At 44.6% G+C, this 23,806-nt stretch overlaps 1 protein-coding gene across 3 annotated transcripts in view; it reads right to left on the bottom strand.

Annotated features, from left to right (window-relative positions):
- Positions 1-23,806, bottom strand: part of TIAM1 (T-cell lymphoma invasion and metastasis 1) — a 469,570-nt gene that overhangs the window by 153,036 nt on the left and 292,728 nt on the right. For all 3 annotated transcript variants that reach the window (XM_010862313.1, XM_010862311.1, XM_010862312.1), the window contains 2 exons: positions 18,927-19,104; positions 7,225-8,198 (listed from right to left, as the gene is read on the bottom strand). In XM_010862313.1, the coding sequence (XP_010860615.1) occupies positions 7,225-8,187 (963 nt within the window). In that variant the 5' untranslated portion in view covers positions 8,188-8,198; positions 18,927-19,104. The remainder of the gene's footprint in view (positions 1-7,224; positions 8,199-18,926; positions 19,105-23,806) is intronic.

Raw genomic sequence — 23,806 nt, 5'->3', positions numbered from 1 at the left:
TTGTTTCATGAAGAATTAACCTGAGATTCTTAATCAGAAGCTTCTTGATGGATGCTGGAGGACCCATGGATCCCCTGAAATGATACACAGCAGGGTGGTCCCTGTGTTTGATCCAAAAGAATCCAATTTTTTCATCTGATTCTCAAAGGAATCTGTGACCAAAGGTTAGGAATCTCTTGGAGGCTGATGCCAATTCTCAGCTCAGGGAACATATTATCCTTGAACCATTTAAGCTAAGTATAAAACAAAACCCAAATTTTAAGCACCAACACAGTTTATTATGGGAACTCAAGATCTCTTTCTGACCATGCTGCACCCTCTATCTGGCTAAAATCACTAACCTATTACCTGTTTATCCAAGCAAGAAAGTTTTAACAGGGATAGAGCCTTCTAAAGCCACCTTTGGCATTTCTCCAAAAAAAGACATACAGATGGGAGAACAGGTATGTGAAAAGACGCTCAACACCATCAATTACTGCTGCTGCTGCTGCTGCTAAGTCGCTCAGTCGTGTCTGACTCTTAGTGACCCCACGGACTGCAGCCTACCAGGCTCCTCCACCCATGGGATTTTCCAGGCAAGCGTACTGGAGTGGGGTGCCATTGCCTCCTTCGCTACTAATTACTGCTGCTGCTGCTGCTAATTACTAGAGAAATGCAAATCAAAACTTCGATGAGTTATGACCTCACACCAGTCAGAATGGCCATCATTAAAATGTCTACAAATAAAAAATGCTAGAGAGGGTGTGGAGAAAAGAGAACCCTCCTACACTATTGGTGGGAATGTAAGTTCATGGAAAATAGTATGGAGGTGCCTCAAAAAACTAAAAATAAAGCTACCATATGACCCAGCAGTCCCTCTCCTGGGCATGTATCCAGATAAAACTATGATTTGAAAAGGTACACACACCTCTATGTTCAGAGCAGCACTATCACAATAGCCAAGACACGGAAAGCAACCTACCTTTCCACTGACAGAGGAATGCACACAGAAAATGCCACGCATACACAGTGAAATACTGCTCAGCCATGGAAAAGAACGAAATAATGCTACCTGCAGCAACACGGATGGAACTAGAGATTATCAGACTACGCGAAGTAAGAAAGAAGACAAAGGCTGTATGTGATACGTGGAATCCAAAATACGGCACAAATGAACTTATCTATAAAACAGAAATAGACTCATGGACACAGAGAACAGACTTATAGTTGCTGGCGTGGGCGTGGGAAGGCCTGGAGTGGGAATTTGGAGTCAGCAGTGTAGACTGTCATATATGTGATGGATAAACAAAAGGTCCTACCATATAGTGTAGGGAACTATATTCAACATCCTGTGATAAACCATAATGAAAAGAATTTCAAAAAGAATATATATACACACACACACACACATAATATATAACTGAATGTGTGTGTGTGTGTGTGTATATATAACTGAATGACTTTGCTGCACAGTAGCAGAAGTTAACTGTAAATCAACTATACTTCAATTAAAAAAATAAAAATGAAGTCATCTTTGGTGATCTCTCTCAGGAACCACTCTTTTGGGCCATGGTAGTAGACAGTGGGGGGCCTCGTGGGCCGCCGTCTCTGGGGTCGCACAGAGTCGGACACGACTGAAGCGACTTAGCACTAGCAGCAGCAGCAGACAGTCACTTTTTTTCTTTTCAGCCCACCACCCCTTTGGGCTTCTGTACCAGAACTGAAGGTTTGTACGTTAAACTGTGAAGGCACAGGAGCTAACAGCTGTTTGAACATGGGGAGACAGTGTGGTGTCTACTGTCTACTCTGGACGCCATGGGGCAAATTCACACTGAGATATGACTTCTGCTCCTGCACATTCATGTCACAAATTCTGGGCGAATTGGAAGGGTAGATGGGAGAGAATTCCTGGAAGCCATCACCATACAAGCATGGCTAAAAACAGCCTAATTAGACACAAAATCTATCCCCATATCCAAACTCCACTGGATGTCAGACTGGATGAAGCACAAGTTGGAATCAAGTTTGCCAGGAGAAATATCAACAACCTCAGATACGAAGATGACACCACTCTCATGGCAGAAAGCAAAGAAGAACTAAAGAGCCTCTTGATGAAAGTGAAAGAGGAGAGTGAAAAAGTTGGCTTAAAACTCGACATTCAGAAAACTAATAAGATCATGGTATCCAGTCCCCTCACTTCATGGCAAATAGATGGGGAAACAGTGGAAACAGTGACAGACTTTATTTTGCGGGGCTCCAAAATCACTGCAGATGGTAACTGCAACCATGAAATTAAAAGATGCTTGCTTCTTGGAAGAAAAGCTATGACAAACCTAGACAGCATATAAAAAGCAGAGACATTACTTTGCTGACAAAGGTCTGTCTAGTCAAAGCTATGATTTTCCCAGTGATCATGTATGGATGTGAGAGTTGGACTGTGAAGAAGGCTGAGCACAGAAGAATTGATGCTTTTGAACTGTGGTGTTGGAGAAGACTCTTGAGAGTCCCTTGGACTTCAAGGAGATCCAACCAGTCCATCCTAAAGGAAATCAGTCCCTAATATTCATTGGAAGGACTGATGCTGAAGCTGAAATTCCAATACTTTGTCCACCTGATGCAAAGAACTGATTCAACGGAAAAGACCCTGATGCTGGGAAAGACTGAAGGCAGGAGGAGAAGGGGACGGCAGAGGATGAGATGGTTGGATGGTATCACTGACTTGATGGACATGAGTTTGAGGCTCCAAGAGTTGGTGATGGACAGGGAAGCCTGGCATGCTACAGTCCATGGAGTCACAAAGAGTTGGACACGCCTGAGCAACTGAACTGAACTGACTGCATGCAAGACATTATGCCAAGAGTTCTACATTCATTCCTGTGTGGAACCCTCACATTAGCCTCATTCAAGAGGCACTGAGATCCTTCGGGGTTACAGAGCCAACAGGGAACAGGGTTCCAACTTGCAAGCTCAGACCTGCCGGACTTCAGAATCTCTTCTTTGAAGGACAGTAGGCTGCCCCTCCTCTATCCATTAACCATAGGAACACTAAAAGAGTAAAGTTTAGGCCAAGAAACCAAAGAGGCATTCATTAAATCAAGAGGCAATCTATTGGGATGTCATAGCAGTCAATACAAATAAACTCTGTTTTACATAGTCTGGGTAAATCCCCCCAACAAATGAACAGCAAACTGACTCTCAAGATACAGTCTTATGCACACAGCACACGCTCATATTCACACGTACTGAATTCAACAAATAGAATTCCTCAGCACTTACTGGGTAGCAGATCCATGAAATGTGCCACTTTTTAAAACTGAAATGTGAACCCCGCGGCCTTCAGATTCATAGCTCAGTAACATGTCCAACTACTACTCAAATACAAAAGTAGGAAGAACGGTTCCAAACTCTGTTTTGATCATTTGCAAATAAAAATATGTTCTTCATGTTTGTTCAGATAAAACACTGTCCCCCAGGCTCAGAGGCCAGGCCCTTGGGCCAAATGCCTGCCAGGAACTCTTTTCTGAGGAGTAAAACTGCTGACAAGACTATTAGAGATTCGAGTACATCACCAGGGCAAACAAGGAGACTGTTAATATCTATGATCCGAACTCATGGGAGAGGGCCCCTGGGTCAGAAACTTTCACCAACAAAAGAAAACGAGAAAAGAATTACTTTCAAAGAAGCCTCCACACCCACTGTCTCTTAAAATACACTGTTTGGAACATAGTGGGTTCTCAGAAAATCGCGTTGGATGAACACGCCAAACTTAAGACGAGGAAGCGTGGGTGGGTGGATAGTGTTGTGCATAATTCTGGGGTTTGTTTCAAGTCATTAAAGATCCTCACTCAACACGTAACGTTGAGACCAAAATAAGACTTCCGTTCATTTTATAGACTCTGCAGAAGGCTTCTATGTATGGAATCCCACTTGGTTCTCCTACTGGCCCTGTCGGAGGCTGGTGTCACTCACCCTGGACAGACAAGGAGCCAGCGATGAAGTGACTTTCCCAAGGTCACTGGCCGATAAGGACTGAGCCAGAAGCAAATGTGCTTCTCAGGATTGCCGGTCCCCTGTACTCTGCACTACATTAAGCTACCAGAGTGCTTTATGAGACAGAGCTCTGAGATGATCTCACTTCCACATATTAACAATTTTAGAAGGCAACAAGCCAAAGCGTGGAAGTGGCATGCAACAAGTACATATGAGAACTTCCCGAGATGCCAGCAGTGCCCCTCTCCTGGGGGCGGCCAAGGCTCAAAGGCTCACAGCCCCATCAGTGAGGGGTGGGGGAAGCAGGAGTCCAACTGTCCCCCAGGGTCGGAGACAGAGAGCCAGGATGCCACCCAGCACCCCCTCAAATCTTATATAGAATGGATGCCAACTTAGCACTGTTCCAGGTGAAAGCGACAGAGGCGAGGTTTCTTTTAAAGGAGTCTGGATCAATGGAGCCTGGTGGAGCTGCCAAGCCCATCTCTGCGAATCAGGCCTGCAGTGCCAATCTGGTGATGTCTAAAGGACAAAGCCGGCGGTGCCTTTCAGGGGATCCTTTAATAGGACCTCCATCTCAGCTGTGTGCTGACTCGTCAAGTTGCCAGTGCAAGCAGTGTCCTGCCCTGGGCAGGCAGAAGGGCCACAGCAGGGTCATTTCTATCATTACAATCATGCTGCAGAAAAGGGACAGGTCAGGACTCCCCCGCGGGTGGTCCAGTGCTAAAGAACCCGCCTGCCAATGCAGGGGAACCGGGTTCAATCCCTAGTCCGCCAGGAAGACCCCACACGCCTTGGAGCTACTAAAGCCCAGGTGTCACAGCTACTGAAGCCTCCCCTCGCTGCAGCTAGAGAAAGCCTGCACACAGCAACAAAGACCCAGCACACTCAAAAATCAATTAATTAAAGATGCTTTAGAAAAAGAAAAGAGGTCAAAATTCAAGGAGGGCATCTGAATGCAATATCCACGCTCACCTTCATACATCTCAGAATCAGCCTTTTTTATCATTTTGTTTCCAAGACACAAAGTCTGATACAAACACCAAAGTACCTGGGGTCCTCAACTCATAGAACACCATTTAGGATACTGAAAATCACAAGTAACAGACTGTCCCTTACTGGTGGCTTCTAAAGTACCAAGCACTAGCCTTTACCCTCCATTTTCTCAAAAATCTTATTACTCTGCCCATTTGACAGATTAAGAAATTAAGCCTTCAAGAGACTTAAAAAACTGTGCCCAAAGTTACTCAGGTAAAAAGAGCTTGGACACCAGCCAAACTTGTCCTTCAACAAATGAATAGCTGGCGGGGGGTGCGGGGGGGGACTGTTTGGGGAGTGTGAAGTGTTGGTGGAATACTATTCAGCCTGAAAAAGGAAGGAAATTCTGACACCTGCTACAACGTGTGAACCCTGAGGATATCAACCTAAGTGAAATATGGGAAAGTGAAGTCGCTCAGTCGTGTCCGACTCGTCACAACTCCATGGACTGCAGCCCACCACGCTCCTAAATCTGTGGGATTTTCCAGGCAAGAGTACTGGAGTGGGCTGCCATGCCCTTCTCCAGGGGATCTTCCCAACACAAGGATGGAACCCCGGTCTCCTGCATTGCAGGCAGATGCTTTACCATCTGAGCTCCCAGGGAAGCCCATGAAATAAGCCTGTCACAAAAAGACAAATACTGTATGATTCACTTTAGATGAGGTGGTGGTTTAGTCGCTCAGTCGTGTCCGACTCTTGCGACCACATGGACTGCAGCCCACCAGGCTCCTCTGTCCGTGGGATTTTCCAGGCAAGAGTACTGGAGTAGATGAGGTATCTAGAGTCAAATTCATTGAGACAGAAAGTAGAATGGCAGTTGCCAGTGGCTGAGAAAAGGGTAAAAGGGGAACAACTGTTTAAGGGGGATGAAGTTTCAGTTCCGCAAGGTGAAGAGAGTTCTGAAGATGAAGCATAGTGATGGCTACACGACCATGTCAATGTATTTAATACCCCTCAACCATGCACTGAAAAATGGTCAAGATGACCATCTGCCCGTTATACTCAGACACCCTTCCCAAGACAACTGAACCTCACAATACCCCCCTGACTGTCATGGAAGCAAGACCGGAGGTGCAACATCACCCTGCTGGCCAGGTCAGAGCACACCTGCTGATTTCCAGCTGACCTCAGTGGTATTCACTGCTCACTCTGGGGGCCAATACACCTTTCAGGGCAAAGGAGCCCCACCTGGATTCCGGATCTGAAATGCCATCCTGTAAACTACCAACCCATCCTCAACACGAGCCAGGACTCCTGGAACCCTGCTCCAGGACCAGAAAAGGACTGACGCAGGCAGGATTACTTGACATGTCATTATCCTTGTGACACTGGGTTGGTCACAAAGTTTGTACAGGGGTGACCAGACCCCCGAATGAACTTTTTGGCCCGCCCAATTATCAGTAATGATTAGGGAATACGAGGGCACTCTTTGTTTTATTAGCAAGACACATTTTAAATCTTTGAAAACGCTTTCACACGCACACCATCATGCCCCAGACCCTGAAGCAGCTGGGTCAAGCATCTTCACCCCAGTGTTCCGAAGAGCACCTGGAAGTCAGGGTTTTGCCCAAGGTCAGAAGCCAGTTGGCTGCAGAGCAGACCTGGAACCCACCCATGTTATTCCTCCTGCAACACCTCCCTCCAGAGAGAGAGGGCTGGCCAGCATCGCAAAGGAACAGGAAATTGAAATGGCTCCCGGGAAGGCAGTCAGCCTGCCAACCTCGGACAGAAGCTGACAAATGACCAGAGCCGGCCCTGAATCAAAAAAGGCTTCCTCCAAGGAGCCGCCTGCCGACTAACCTCTTCCCACCTGTGGCGCGGGAGAAATAAGCTCCAAGAGTCCACAGCCCACCATCCCCATCTGTCCACGGAGAGAAAACCACGTTAGGAAGGAAGCACAGAACCAGTGAGATGCTGCTCAGAACTGAACTGGAGAGGCAGTTTCCCGATACGAACTTATCAGCTTCATTCCCACTCCTGTCACCTCACCCCCCCACACACACACACACAGAAGCTTCTTCCTGAATCCCCACCCCTTCAGCAACAGAACTGCAAGAGGGGCGAAGCAGCAGACAGATGAATCTTCAGAGAGGCAGCACCCACCAGGGAAAAACTGTGTTTAACACGCAGCTACAAGATGGGAAACCTTCTAAGAGCCCAATCATGCACTTCGAGTCATGCACCAGTTTCCAAAATACCAAAACATTCCAGGCACTTTACCTGAGTGGTTTTTGCTCTTCTGCCTTGCATGCTGCTGCTATGGCTAATCTGTGGGTTGGTGGCACCTTCAGAGAGACAGTGAGATTTCCTACACGGGAGTGTGTTATAATTACTGTAGGGGAGAGCCTCTTCAGCGGCAGCTGGTGGCATCTTATGGTTCGCGAGATCGGGGATGTCAGACACCAAATTCCGACAGTAGCCTGCAAGTTTGCTCCTGGGCCCCCCGTTTGCCGTCACCCCAGAGTTCTTCTGAGCGTACAAGTCTCCCAGGGAATTGGCCCGTTGACAGGCACTGAGCTGCCGCGGACTCGCCCGGGTTTCCATCGCCCGAGCCTCCTCGCAGTCTTTCTCCTCGGCGGAACCCAAGATCTCTTCGTTGCTTGTTAAATGTTCTTGGCTCAGATCAGACAGTGAGAATTCCAGGCTGTCCTCCCGCCAGATGTCTGCGGATTTGGAGCGTTTCTTCTTAAAGCTCGCTGTCTCCATGAACGCGGGTCCGTTGGAGGCATAGGGGCGCTGCCGCCTGCCGCCCTCCGCCAAGTACGTCGCGTCATCCCCGTAAAGCCGGCTGTCTTCCGAGTCTGGCATGCTCTGCACGGAGGCTGCTGTGAGGACGATGCTGCTGTCCACGCTGGGAGCGACGGAGGAATCGGTGTAAGACACGGGTCTCAAGCCCACATCCACTCGGTCCACCCAAATGGGGCTCCCGAAGTCCTCGAGGGTGCCTTCCTGGGAGAAGGGCTCCAGGCCATTTTCAGCCAGGGACTGGGGGATGCTGGGGGTGCTGCTGGACCGGGTACTCACTTCGGAGTTCCTGTGGATCACCTTGCCGGAGGAGGCGTGCCTGGTCCGCCGTGCCTTGTGCGACAGGCGCAGGGATCGCGACGTGTGCTTGCGCCCCAGGACCGCGTGCTTGTCTCCGTAGAACTCATGCACGACACTTTGACTTTCTGCGTTTCCCATGGTTTTATGGTCTGTAGCAAGGGAAAAAAAAAAAAAGGAGAGGATCACTGAGTCACCCATGGGTACGGGCGGTTAACGGGAAGAGCTCGGTACCTACAGAGGGCAGACAGCTTGACAGGTAACAGCGGCGCCTATATGCACCTGGCAGGCACTTGGACTCAACGCAGCAGCAGGTGAGAACTAACATCACCGACTGAGACTACTCCTGCGGAGATGTGAAATAAGAACATAAATAAGGCCATGGGGGATGACACGGGTCTCTGCCCGGGGAGGGGAGCAGCACTCCAGGCATGGCACAGACTTGCTTTCCTAAAGCTGGCAACACCTGCTTTCTTCTCCCTAACCTCTAGAGTTGTCTATTTAAAGCTCGACGCCTCTCCACCAACTAAAAACTCTAAAAAGTACAAACCAAGGTGTCTGCTCCAAATGAGTAACGTTCTGTTTGAAATGACATATTTCAAAAAACCAGGCGAAACTCCGAGATGCACTGGATAAAGGTCCTTCCTCCCCATAGGTTTCCGTTTCATCCTGACTTCATCTACACTTCAAAATCAATCAAAAACGGGAAAGCCCAAGATGTGAAGTCCAGTCAACTCTTCCTGATAAAGTCAAAAAGAAAAGGGGCTTTTTACCTTTAATGCCACAACTTTCTGAAAACCTTAACAGGGGAAGGGGGGCGAAGTGGGAGAGGGAGAGGGAGATGCCCAAAACAAAACAGAAACCCCACTCTCTGCCCGGCAGCAAACTAATGGGTTCATTTCTGGGAGCAAATCCAACCGGAGAACATTAATCTGGTACAGAGTGCCCTGCACACAGAAATTCACATGATGAAATCACCAAATGCGATTCAGCCTTTTGGAGCTACCCAGGTTAATTCAAGTCCTTTTCTTAACATTGTTCCGGCCTCTCTCATTGGTCTGAGGGCTGTTACCCACAGTGAGAAATTAAAACATCCTCAAAGCTCGACAAGTATGACTGTATTTAGCCTTATTCTCCTTGCTCTGCAGTGAGGTTTCTCTAGACCATTTCAACTGTATACACTTAGGATACACACATGAAAATGGTCAGAAAGGAGAGAAGAAAAATAGAACAGCTGAGCGCATCCCTGAGTTGATGTGTATAATCATCTACACGGTTGTTCATTCAGAAAATATATATACTGGGACTTCCCTGGTGGTCCAGTGGCTAAGATTCCATGCTTCCAATGCAGGGGGCCTGGGTCTGATCCCAGGTCAGGGAACCCAGTGGCTCAGATGGTAGAGAATCTACCTGGCAATGCAGGAGACACTGGTTGGATCCCTAGGTGGGGAAGATCCCTGGGAGGAGGGAATGGTTACCTACTGCAGTATTCTTGCCTGGAGAATCCCCATGGACAGAGGAGCCTGGGAGGCTACAGTTCATGGATGGGTCACAAAGGGTCAGACAGGACTGAACGACTAACGCTTTCACTTTCACAAGGAACTAGATCCCACAGGTGGCAACTAAGATCCCGTATGCCAGCAACTAAAAGATTCAAAGTGCCAAAACTGGAGACCTGATGTAGCCAAATAAATCCTTTTTTTTTTTTTTTTAAACAAAGAGGTGGGGATGGAGCCCGGATGCTCATGCCAGCTTCTGCCCTGACTGGCTGAGCAATCTTGAAAACTGTTTAAAAGAAGAAAAGAAAAGAAAGAAAGAAAATAAATACTGCATAGCTACCATGTTCCAGAAACCAGAAATACAGCAGAGAAAAAAAGATACACATTCTCCACTCTCATGAAACTGATACTCCAAGTCAGGGAAGGGATACAATAAACAAAAAAGCAAAAGGTACAGAGGGAAACAGGAACAAATTTATTGGACCTATTACACTTTGAAACCCCCTGCAATATAATATATTCCTTCCCAATGCTCCAGAACCACTCTACAGTCCTACTCTTCAGTCTCAAAGGTTGCTTAAACTCCTACAAGCACATCTTTACGGAAATGAAATTTGTGGCAACAAGAAGGGAAAAACCTCCATTGAATGTTCCGATGAGTTCAGAGGTAACTCATACAGACACCAGATGTGAAGCTATTCCCATACTGGAATATTCTCTACCAGGTCACACATCATATGATTCTGAGAGCGAAGTTTCCAAGAAAGAGAATCATCCTTTTACTAGTAGCAAATATACTTCAAAGCAATAAGTTCACGCCCCTCTGGCTGGTACCTTTAAGAAGCAAGAAAAAAACATAGAGACTCAACTCAGTACAGGGAAAATGAAAAGATTCATGGTCCATGTGTGACCATTTATGTGATCTATATTCCTAAGAATATCATGTGCTACATTTTTACAAGTAAAATATTTTAACAAGCATCTAAAGTAAGGCTAAAAGCCATGACCAGTGTCTCAGGGTTCTTGATTTTTTAAAGGTATAGCTTTCCTAATAACTCAGTTGGTAAGGAATCCGCTTGCAATGCAGGAGACCCTGGTTCAATTCCAGGTTGGGAAGATCCCCTGGAGAAGGGAAAGGCTACCCACTCCAGTATTCTTGCCTGGGAAATCCCATGGACAGAGAAGCCTGGCTGGCTACAATCCATGGGGTCGCAAAGAGTCAGACACGACTGAGTGACTTTCACTTGAAGATACATAGATGGGGACTTCTCTGGTGGTCCAGTGGTTAAGAATCTGTCTGCTAATGCAGGGGACACAGGTTCCAGCCCTGGTCCAGGAACTAAGACTCTACATGCAGCAGGGTAACTAAGCCTGCATACCACAACTACCGAAGCATGCGTGCCTAGAGTCTGCAAGAAGAGAAGCGCACCCCCAACAGAGTAGTCCCCACTCAGCGCAACTAGAGAAAGCCTGAACACAGTCTAAAGAAGACCCAGCACAGCTGAAAGAAAAAAAGAAAGATACCTGAATGTGTCTATGCATCTATATGTTTTGCCAAGGAATAATTAAAAGTTTAGAAAAAGTATTAGCCACAGTCCCATTTGAAGAATCACATAGATTTAAACTCAAAAGAGGGAAAGAATGGAGGTGACAGAAACCACGGTGTAGAAAGGCAAAGCTGTCACCCCAAATATGCTCAAATGGACCCCCAATATGCTCGGATGGAGCCCCCCCCTTCTGCTGTATACAAAAGTTTGCAAATATAAATTGACAGACATATTCTCAACAACAAATTTCTGGTTAGGCTTGTTTCTGCCAACAGAAAACTAATCAAGTTAAAAGCCTCAGGAGCAGTTTCCTAAAGCAAATGGCCCCAGCCTTCAAGAATTACAGCGTTCCCTGCATTGCTCTGATGGGTCTGTTATATTAATAGCATTTTTAGTAGCAAGATTCTTTTCAGCCAGCCAAGGTAGGAAAGAAGCCATTTTTATCTTCAGAACTAGAATTTAGAGATGAATGCCAAATCTCTTAAATCCTACCAAGAGCGATTCTCAGGGGATGATCTAAGTCGAGTCAGCAGGAAGTTTGAAGCAACTCAAGTTAGGAGAAAAATGTTCCTAGGGACTGCCGAAACACCCCTTCCTTTAAGAGCTTTCCCCCAAAGGTCAGTGCGACTCATGAAGGCCCATGTGGGGGTCAGTGGGGGACCCTGAAACAACACAAGCATGAAAAATGAAAATTGCTCACTGCATACAACAGACACAATCTCCCCTTTCAGGGATGACCCCATCCCACAGGCAACCCCCAGAACACTGGTGATTTGAGAGCCCTAATCCTCTCCACGTACAAATGGCAAATGCCATCTACTTTCACCATCTTCACATTCCCCCACTCTCTCCTACCTAACTCTTATCATTTACTTACAACAAACCAAAACAGCCTGGTTTACACTTTACATTTACACAGTCTTTATTTGTTTCTCTGAATCTGGAAGCAACTTTGGTTAGAAAGTGGCTTACACTTTTTTTTTGAAGCCTCTATCGAGAGTGCTTCCCTGATAGTTCAGAAGGTAAAAGAATCTGCCTGCAATGTGAGAGACCTGGATTGGATCACTGGGTTGGGAAGATCCCCTGGAGAAGGAAATGACAACCCACTCCAGTTATTATCCCCTGGGGAAATTCCATGGACAGAAGAGCCTGGCTGAGCTACGTACAGTCTGTGGGGTTGCAAAGAGTCAGACACGTCTGAGTGATGAACACTCACACTCATAGAGACTACAAGTGTTCTATGCATGATAAGGAGTCAAAAAATGCTCATGCACTTTAGAAACAAAAGTACAAGGTAGTGATCAGTACTTAGCCAACAAAATCACCACACAGTCACTAGGAAAGAGGGGAAAGATTAAGGGGGGAGAGGACAGGCTGAAATGCAAAAACTGGGCTAGAAATGGACAAGCAGAGACTTCCCCTGGTGGTCCCGTGGTTAAGATTTCGCCTTCCAACACAGAGGGTGGGGTTTTGATCCTTGGTCATGGAGCTAGGATCCCATATGCCTCTGAAGCCAAAAAACCAAAACATAAAACAGAAGAAATATCGTAACAAAGTCAAGAGTGTAAAAAACTCAATTTGTAACAACTTGAAAAGCAGAGCCTCAGAACACAGGTACATGATGGCAAGCTAGAAAATGTTTCCATTTTTAAACTCATTCAACTCCCTATTGACTTCCTTAGGGAAAATATTAGTGGCCTCAAACAGCTTGCACTTGCAGAGGGTAGTTAGGGGGAGGCATATTAAGCAGGAGGTGGTGGGCAAGACTGTAACACAGGGACAACTGTCTGAATTTAAACCTCAAATCTTAAACTTTCTTTCCAGTCCTCTAAGATACAGCTTCCTGGCTTCCCCAGAGCCTTTGTTCATGCTCTTTCCTTGGCCTCCAACTCTCCAGCCTTCAGGCATCTACACCTGGCTCGCTCTTTCCAGATCTTGACTCAAATGTCACCTTCTTAAAGAGATCTTTCCTAGCATCTCTATCCAAAATGACCTCTTGGAGCTCAACACTTCCCACCCCTCTTCTTTGCTTCCCCCCTACTCCTTAACATTTGTCATAACTGTCTCAAAAAATGTTTTTCATTTCCTTATTTTTTTTTTATTCTATATCTGTCCCCACTAGAACCTAATTAAGCATCAGGGAGGCAGAAAGTTAGTCTCGAGTGTTGCTATATTCTCAGTGCCTAAAACACTGCCTGAAAGGCACTAGGAGCTCAGTAGGAAAACACAGAATGAATGAATGACAAAGTTTAATCTAGAATGTAAAAAACCAAACTCACACAGCTGCAAGAGAAAAGCGATGAGGGTGTTAGCATAATGTAAACTAGAGAAAACACACACTGGCCTTAAAAATGCCAGCTCTCCTACATGACAGTGCCCAGAAAATGCACCCATTTCCAGACTGTGTGCTGTTCTCTATGTCTCCTCCACCTGCAGACTGGTGTAGGTCCCTCAGCCCAGGCCCCTGGGTTTGGGATCACCCTGATTCTGTGAGCTGAGCTGATGGTTTCGGCCTGCCCTGCTCCACTGTTCTCCCCAACCTTCAATCACCTAGGCAGAGACTCATGGCCTCGCCTTTGTCTCATTTCACTTAATTCCTACATCCCTCCTCCTTTTGGAGGTTTAAGAAAGGGGGTTGGAATTGAGAAAGTACCTCTCCTCCATGTCGGGGAGACAGCTCAGGACTGAGCAGCCTGAGATGATCCAGAGGAAAATACTGACAAAGGAGACCTAGTGACATGATGGGGAGGCGTCATTTGAAAGTAGAGGCGGTCCCAAAAAATCAAGAGATTCTTAGGGTCAGAGACCAAGGACACTAGAGAGAGGAGGAATTCTCCGTTCTTCCCAACACCATGACCTTTCTCCTTAAGTCATGAGCTAAACTTTTCATAGTAACTTCCTTTAAATCCCATCAAAGAAAATACACAGCGAAAGAGTAAAAAAGTACTCCCATCAAAATAAGTGCACAGTGAAAGTACTTAAAGGAACTTTATCAATCAGTATAGGCAGCACTGTGTGCAACAGACAAGACATGGAAGCAGCCTAAAGGTGCGCTGACAGATGAATGGATAAAGATGTGGTGGACATGTGCAATGGAATACTGCTGCTGCTAAGTCACTTCAGTCGTGTCTGACTCTGTGCGACCCCGGAGACGGCAGCCCACCAGGCTCCCCTGTCCCTGGGATTCTCCAGGCAAGAACACTGGAGTGGGTTGCCATTTCCTTCTCCAATGCATGAAAGTGAAAAGTGAAAGTGAAGTCACTCAGTCGTGTCCGACCCTTAGCATGGACTGCAGCCCACCAGGCTCCTCCGTCCATGGGGTTTTCCAGGCAAGAGTACTGGAGTGGGGTGCCATTGCCTTCTCCAATATACACACTACTATACATAAAATAGATAACCAACAAGTACCTGCTGTATAATACAGGAAACTATATTGAATATTTTGATACAATCTTTAAGGGGAAAGAATCTGAAAAGTAAATAACTTTACCACTATGCTGTACACCCTAAACTAACACAATTTAATACACACACAAAAAAAGTACAGTCATTAGGGTGCTTCGTAGATACATCAGATAGGTGATTCTTTCTCAGGGACTGCTTTTATAGATTTATTAGCCTACTAAGCCTTATGTAATAAAATGATATAAAACTATTTACACACTTTGGGAAAAAGTGTCAAATCCCTGGCTTTGGTAGTTTGCGGAAATTAAGATGCAACCATTAAGAGAGGCTAGGTGAAGAGTATGCTTACTGTGTTCAATTTCATGTGGATCTATAATTATTTCAAAATAAAAAGTTAAAGCTGTCACTCACTGGGAGTTTCTGGTCAAGGGAAAATTTTGTTTAAAAGTGACAATGCTGCCAAATGAAGCTTTTTGAATCCTCTTTTTCAACAAATTATGCAATAAGAAAATAAGCACTCACGGGGCATTATCTGGCACAAGGTCATCAGGAAACAGACAGCAAACACAAAACAAGGTCCAAAGTGAGAGTCAATGGGGAAGCAGGGTGATTCGCTAGGGACAGGGCTTCTGTCTTTAATAGTCGTGAACAAAACTGAAGTACTATTTATAGTACCTGGTGGCAGCCAAGATGAAGTAAGACACAGTGGCTGGTCTTTCTTCCAATGATAAAGATTTAAAACCTCTGAACCAAAGTAAAAAGCAACTACCTGAGGCTTCCAAAGAATAAGCAAAAGCAGGTAAGTTGGGGATGGGAAGAAACACAAGGTCTTCCCTGGTGCTTCAGTGGTTAAGAATCCACCTGCCAATGCAGGAAACATGGGGTCAGTACCTGCTCTGGGACAATCCCATGTGCAGAGAGGCAACGAGTAAGCCCCCACTTGTGGAAACTAGCAATGAGGACCCAGTGCAGCCAAAAATAAATAAACAAGCAATAAAACTGAAGAAGCCACTCTACCAAGAGTGGGTTTCCCATTTCGGTTTGTATTACTCTCATTTCTCTTCCAGCCTTGCATGGAGGGTGAGCACACAGTCCGTGCATGCATGCTGGGTCGCTTCAGTTGTGTCCAACTCTTGGTGGCCCCATGGACTGTAGCCCACCATGACCCCATGGACTGTAGCCCACCAGGCTCCTCTACCCATTGGATTCTCCAGACAAGAATACTGGAGTGGGTGGCCATACCCTCCTCCAGGGGATCTTCCTGACTCAGGAATCGAACTCTCACCTCTTCTGTCTCCTGAATTGGCAGGCCGGTTGTTTACCACTGGTGCCACCGGGAAGCCTGAGCACACAGCTAGCCATAACAAAAGCAGCAAAACTCACAAGATGTGCCCTGTCATTCTGGCCAAAGAAATCGAGACTGGGGATCCCTGCAAGCCAAAGAGTGAGGGCAATCTCACAGAAGACAGAGGTGGAGGAAACTAATCAGCTAATGTCATGTATAAACCTACCCAAATCCCAGCTCACTCCTCAGATGCATGTGCCTGGGACTGACCCAGAGAAAGACAGCAAAGGCTTGGCGAACTGAGCTATGACATAAACACAGCTCACCTCTCAGTCTAACTCCCAAGTGGTGCGTGTGTGGACAAGGCCACAACTTCGGAGCAAAGGCTTTGAAAACTGAACTGACATCAGACCTACCACCCACAGGAGGTCAAACAGAACTTGCCATCTGAACCTAGCCAGGTTGATTGCTTACTAAAATAGGAAAAAAAGAAAATTCAACATTCTCCAGATGATTTTAACAGGACCTAGATTCTCCCAATGTAATACTCGAAAGTGTCCACAGTGCATTCCAAAGAACCAGGAAAATCTAATCAGTTCTCAGGGGAAAAGACAATCAATAGATGCCAACCCCAAAGTGACCCAGATGTTGGAATTATCAGGCTTTTAAAGCAATTAGTATAACTGTGTTCTCTGAGTAATAGTAAACACTCCTGAAATAAATGAAAATTGTAACTCCTTGGAACATCTATGAAAGATCTCTGTGAACATCAATTATTATGTATGAGTGGAGAAGGAGAATACAAATTAAAAAGAAAGGTAAAATATTTTTAATTTGATCCATAATACAAAACTAGCTGCATTTTTTAATCATCAGATGTGAAGTTTTCTTGGTATTGCATGAGAAAACATTTGAGTTAACAGAAACTCACCCATGGTCAAGGTCTCTGGGCAGAGAGAACAAAGAAAAACACTACTATAACTACAGATTGTTCAGAGGAAAAAAGGGAGAAAGAAAGAAGATACAAGAGAAACAAAAAATAACCTCATCACTTTGCAGACTAAGGAGGTTATAATAATATTTTTATGGTTTAGGATGTCTAATTCCCTAGATGAGACCAGAAGTTCAAGCGGTACTCCAGACAGCAAAATGCCCCACCCTTTAGCTGAACAACAGGAAAGCTCCACATGATTAAAGCCCAGGCTTGTGGGTCAGCTTGCTGGGGCTTGCCCTGTTCAGAAGTAGATAATCAAAAAGATAATTATATTATTAGGGTCAATCACCTCTGGAGCAAAACTCTTATTCTCAGGAAGTAAAAACTTGTATTTGAGATGCATCTCCAAGATACTGGCTTTGAGGAGATTAAAATTCTAAAGACGTTAATATTTTACCTTCTTTCTCTCTCTCTCATAAACACACACACACACGGAGAGGGAGAGAGAGACACATAGAGAATATATAGATCTGTGTAAAAAATTTTAAAGTTAGCATCCTAGATAGAGATTATGGGGTAAGTTAATTTTCAAAAGTATACTTTGCTTTTCGTATTTTCCAAAGCAACTGCACTAAAGCTACACTTCACTGTTTTGGCCACGCTGCACATGAGATCTCCGTTCTCTGATCAGGGACAGAACCTGCACTCCCTGCAGTGGAAGCACAGAGCCTTAATCGACTGCCAGGCAGGTCCCTTACCTAGAATTCAGTTATGGCAAAGAAAAGAATAAACGCTTTAAGTCCCTAGGTTTCTTGGATAATTCTCAGAGAGTGAGGATGGGGACACCAGGCTGACAGCTAAAGCAAAAAAGCACCAAACCCAAACTTAAAGCAGATGACTTGAGAAAATTACCCAAGATAAAGAAGATAAGACTACCGAGCTTGGATTTAACCATCCTTTCTCGACATTCCAGTGGCGCTCTGCTTGATCTCCTCCCATTCCGTCTGTGCATGGTTATTTGTACATTGGCACACTTGTCTTTCTTTGCATGAACCCCTTATTTTATTACAAGCTCCCAGTGGCAGGGACCATGCCTTACTCATTATTATATTGGCCATCTAAGTGAACTGGAGTTTTAGTACTGCTTTTTTCAATGGGATGCTCACCTCTCAGATTGTCTATAACAAGAATATTTCAAAAATATAAAGCATTAGAGCCCACAGTGGGCACAAGATGACCCAGCTTATATTCAAGTCAAAGTTAACTATTAAAACATGGTTTCTCTTGTTGGTAAGGGTACTATAGAATATGAACATAAGGCATCTAATGATGTATACAAATTATAATTGTTAATAATAAAATTTTTCACTCCCTCCTGAGGTATTTAAGAACTTATTAAAATAAACGTAATGATTACCCTTCTATGATTTGAAAACAGACCTCCGAAATTGCAGGAGAAAGGATGAAATGTATTTATTTCAAAGTTAAATTTGAAGCAAAAATCACAAGACAACAGATTGCAAATTTAAAATTAGATTCTAGTGGGAGGGCTTGGTTTCAAGCCTGTTTTTTCCCTACTGGAGGCTGAGCCTGAAGACAGGGTAAGGGGGTTGGGGGGAGAGCGGGGGGAGGAGAGCTAAGATTAAACTGAGACAAAGTTCTGAAAGTTTTAGCTAAATCTTTACAAACCCATGAAAAGTATTTTGCCAAGTCACACACAAATACCCCTAACACAGGAGACTAAACAGGAAAGTTTTGCAACAAATAAAAGATGATCTTTGATTTAGAAAGATTATTATTTTGACTGCATTTATTTTGCTTTTTAAGAGATTATCTAAACCAGAAACAAAACATGTCATTGTTCTGAAGTAAGAATTTTGAAGCCGGGTTTACCTTTTTTAAACATAATCCCATCTAAAGATGGTAAAGCTTGGGAATAAATTTCAAAGATCCCTGAGAGCAATTCACAGAGGGAAAAAGACAGGTACCTGCTTTTTCTTTTCTTTTTTTTTTTTTTTTTTAGTTTTAATGCTAATACTTTTGAATTGCTAGATGGGCATAACCTTAATCCAAAAAAGTGAGTTCAAATTCTTTTTCCCACAAGCTGCATACACCATGACAATGCCGTGGTACCTGTCTCACCACCTCTGAAGCATTACGTTTAATTCATGGAGGTATACACAGGCTCAAGCACACATTCACAAACTTACCTTACAAGGCAACAACGGTTCCCAGCCCAACTTGCCCCAAGAGCACTGTGGCATTTAGATACGGAGCCTGGTGATGATGTCAGGATGAACACTGACGGTGGCTAGGAAGTGTCTCAGCACCTGCCCCTGGAGCTGGCCATCACAGTCTCATCTGCGTCTATGCAGCTATGCCAAAAACCTGGAGAGGGCAGAGAAAAGAAAGCCACTATTCAGCCAGAACACAGGAAACAGGAATTTTCCATCAAACCTATTTACATAAATTCTCCAACATCCATTTCATGTGAAATAGCACACCCCAGACCAAACAATGCAACATTCAGCTACAGGTCTAAAATGACAGGCATAAATCCATAAGTATAAGCATGATTACGTTTACAGTAATAAATCGCTCTACAAACTCAGTCATATTTTATCCTTTTATTTTGTCTCTACAGATGAAAGTATCAGGTAACAGAAATCAATTTCAGTAGCATGATCTCATGGTTCCCTCTTCTTTTTAAAGTGTTATTGGCATACACGTGCTTTACAATGTTGTGTTAGTCTCTGCTGTAGAGCCATGATCAAAACCATACACAAACAGTAAATGCTGGAGAAGGCGTGGAGAAAAGGGGTGTTGGTGGGTAGAAATGCAGACTGGGGCAGCCACTGTGGAGAACTGCATGGAGGGTCTTTAAAAAACTAAAACCAGAACTACCATTCAACCCAGCAATCCCACTCCTGGGCATAGGCTTGGAGAAAACCCTAATTCCAAAAGGTACCTGCACCCCTACGCTCATGATCCCCTTTGAATCTTTCAAACATCTCAACAAACAGAAATGAGTGACAGGAAACCAGGGAGTCTCAGTTACTCTCAAAGCAGAGCTATAGCTATCACAGAAGTTGAAGAAGATGCTAAAAGACAGTAAAACAAAAGACCAAATTCAATGATAGACCTTCTCATCATATACATGGGGTACTGCTGAGAATTCGTGCTCACGAACTCTCATGTTTTCAAAATAAGCTCCATGAACAGGCATTGTGAGCGGTCTTTGTTTTCTAAAACCTGGCTTCTGGTGAGACTGGAGATGCTAAGACAGGAGAGGGGCTTCTAATGGCTCAGTGGTAAAGTATCCGCCTGCCAATGCAGGAGATGCAGGTTCAATCCTTGGGTTGGGAAGATCTCCTGGAGAAGCAAATGGCAACCCATTCCAGTATTCTTGCCTAGAAAATTCCATCAACAGAGAAGCCTGATGAACTACATTCCATGGTGTCGCAAAAGAGTCAGACACAACTTAGTTGACTAAACTACAAGACAGGAGAAAGCCCCAAGGGCTTCCTGGGGGTGGCTGCCTCTTATTCCTCTCCTACAGATCATTCCTGTGGGGCTGCCCACAACTAGCACCTATAACTGGTAGCCTCATTAAGGTAGAACTCAAGATGACAAACAGCTTGCAGAGAAACACACAGAAAATTGCCTACTGTTGTGGAAGGTGGTCACATCAAGACAGTAAATAAATAAATATCCATATCCATAGAAGATAGCATAGTAAGTGAAGTTCCTGTTCACCCTATCTTGGAAAATATGCTACTTTGCTGTGAACCTGGTGAATCACACTTGCCAGGAGAGGAACACGAGTTCTTAGCAATACGCCATTATTACCCTCCAGTTCATGTCCTTGCCATAATTCCCCCGCTGCTGTCCTGTTCCCTCTCTTTTCCCAGGCATCCTCCTTAAGCTGCTCTCTGCAAAGTTTTACATTTTCAAAGCAGTTCCTGAATTGCTTAGGAACTGGCAGAAATTAATAAGCAACAGCCCATTTATATTGAAATGGACTCATTACGGTGCCAGCTGCCAATAATTTGCAAGGGCTGGATTCTTGCTGGCAAACCAGGCCTGCAGGCGGCTGTCCTCCACCTGCACATGGAGGCTGATAATGCATTTTTTATACTTGAAAAAAGAAAAAGTACATATTCTGCTACCAGAACTGAAATGTTTCTCTATTATAGTCTTCTATTCCCTGAGCAGAAAAACGCTATGGGGAAGAAAGTGAAAGTTATCAGGCATTGTTTAAAAAATATGTAGGAAGACAAAACCCAGTCTATCTGGGATCCGGGATCCTTTTTTCTCCCCCTGATTCTGATGGAAAAAGTATTTTAACCTGTGACCCATAGAACTGACCCCATGATATAAACAGATGAAGAGAACATATTTGCTCTTTGTGATCAGCAAATATGCTAAGATTGCAACGAGTCACCAAGGATTCAATCTGTATCAAGTACTCACAGTGGATGGATTAACTCCACCATAGCCTTGTGAATATACACCACAACAACCTGAGAACCATCAGGATTCGGGTTTTCTTTAAGAGCCGCAAAGAATCCACCCTCAACAGGAGGTAGTCAGGCTTCCTGGGTGGCTCAGTGGTAAAGAATCTGCCTGCCAATGCAGGAGACACAGGTTTGAGCCCAGGTCTGGGAAGATTCCACATGCCATGGAGCAACTGAGCCAGTGCGTCACAATTACCGAGCCCGGGAGCCACAGCTACTGAAGCCTGCACGCCCGAGAACCCATGCTCCACCATAAGAGAAGCCTCCGCAAGGAGAAACCCACACACCGCAAGGAGGAAGGAGCCCCTGCTCACCGCAACCAGGGAAAAGCCCGCGCGGCACCAAAGACCCAGCACAGCCAAAAGCAAATAAACAAGCAAGCGGCAGGTAAACAGCTAACTCAGTGATGGGAGTTTGAGCCTGGAGTCCCACTGCATGCATCAATCAGGTCAAAACTCAGCTTTGTCACTTACTTGCAAGGTGATTTGCAGCAAACACTAATTATCAGTTTACCCTTCTACAAATAGGGACAAGAATTCCTAAACCATTCTATTGAAATAAGCATTAAATGACACCATCTATGTGACATGATTATTTCAGTGCCGACTCCTTGGTCAGTTCTCAGTAAAAATACTGCATTCTTTTCACTGTTATGCAACATTTGTAAACCATAAGGAAGATGCTACAAGAAAGGCCACTATTAAGGGAAATTCCCTGAAACATGGTACCTAACTCACTGAACTGGGTCTACAGTCTAAGTTGGATGAAACCGATTGCCTCAAATGTGTCATGAGACCAAAGGGGAACTCATTAACCCAGCTGGAAGATGTGATTGACTCAATTCGCCACAGTGCACGCATACATGCAAACCACGCTGACAAAATCTGGCAGAACCAGTAGGACAGCTTGCATTACATTAAGATGACCCCCAGTGAAGTAAACGATAAATGTGCCAAGTTTTACAGTCTCATTCTGATTCATCTCAACTCATAAAGTCAATTTCTGCATCAGGTGTCAAATAACCAGTTTTCACAGGGAAGTGTCTGTGCTGGAGAAGGGGAGGGAATTACCAAGCTAATCCCAGGCTTCAAATAGCTCAAAAATAGACAGGGTCAGAAGTTTCATCACTCCAACCCGAGATGAAATATGACAATGTCAGAAATACAGTGTTCATGGCAGCTAATCCATGGCTTTCCCTAAAATGTCTGCCACACCAGAACTTTCTTTTTCACCTCAGAAAACACTCATGAGAGGCATCCTGTCACTTTTAAGTCCTTGCAAGTTCCAGGAATCAAAGTACACAGAGAAAAGGATATTGTACTTGCCATCAAAATACCCACATCTACACCCTAGCTCTATTACTTACTAACTCATGTGATCCTGGGCAAGCAAACTACCCATTCCAAAACTTAATAGGAAAAAGAAGGATGTGTAAAACTATCTGCTTTACTTAACATCTACCTGAAAAGGTTGTTTTAAAACAGAAATTAGAGATTCAACATGAAGCACTATAAAAGACTACAGAAGTACATTCATTCTTACTCTGTTCATCATGAATAAGTGTCCCCAAATGTTTCATAATTACTAAATGCATGAGAATCAGAACATTTCCCTTCACCCTGAAACTTAAAGTGGGAAGGGACTAGTAGTTTTGGGTCAAAATCCTAAACGAATCAGAAGTCCTGAATATTTTTTATGTGCAATAAGCACCAAAAGAATGTAGATTTTAATATTCACATTTAGTCCAAAAATCAGCCTGGGGTGACTAGATGGACAGATGAATCTAGGACCCTGAAAATTTTTTATTGGTTCAGAAATAGTTAAAGAAAATTCATCAGTCATTTTGTTTGCTGACGTTTTTTTAACTATTATTATGTTAGAGAAAGGACTTAGCAGTGACTTCCAAAGACGCATGATCTAAAATCGAATAGGAGAAACTATCATTGGAAAAATAAAAAGGACCCAAACATTAAGACAAAGTGCAAGGGAACAGAATAAAGGGTAATAAATTTACCTGGGTATCAATTTACCCAGCGGGCTCAACTGGACTGTAAAGTTTTGGTAACAGCCAATCAGATGGGGAAAACAGAATAGTTGTAAGACTCACAAGGTCCTAATCAAGAATTCAGAAAAAGCACAAACATTCTAGGTGCTAAGATCAGACAGGAACTTCCACCAGTGGTCCTTCGAGACCACTGTGATACAAGGAGCCATGGGTTTCGGTTTTTGGTTTTGGCTGTGCTGGGTCTTCACTGCAGTGCGTGGGCTTTCTCCAGTTGCAGCACATGGGGGCTTCTCCCAAGCTGCAGTGCACAGGCTTCTGTTGCTCTAGAGAGCGCAGGCTCAGAGTTCTGGCCCGTGGGCTCAGGTGCCCCCACACCGTGTGGGATCTTAATTCCCCAACCAGGGATCGAACCCTCGTCCCCTGCATTGGAAGGCAGATTCTTAATCACTGGACCACCAGGGAAGTCCCTGAGTCATATTTTTAGAACCACATCCTTTCAAAGACAAACTTCATATGACTGTTTCTTGTCTTGATAATTGATTCAAGGAAAAAAAAAAAAATCACAGTT

The sequence above is a fragment of the Bison bison genome, unplaced genomic scaffold (genome assembly GCF_000754665.1).
Source record: "Bison bison bison isolate TAMUID 2011002044 unplaced genomic scaffold, Bison_UMD1.0 scf7180017864481, whole genome shotgun sequence".
NCBI lineage: Eukaryota > Metazoa > Chordata > Mammalia > Artiodactyla > Bovidae > Bison > Bison bison.
The sequence above is the reverse complement of the archived record's forward strand: the minus strand, read 5'-3'. Positions and strand labels throughout refer to the sequence as shown.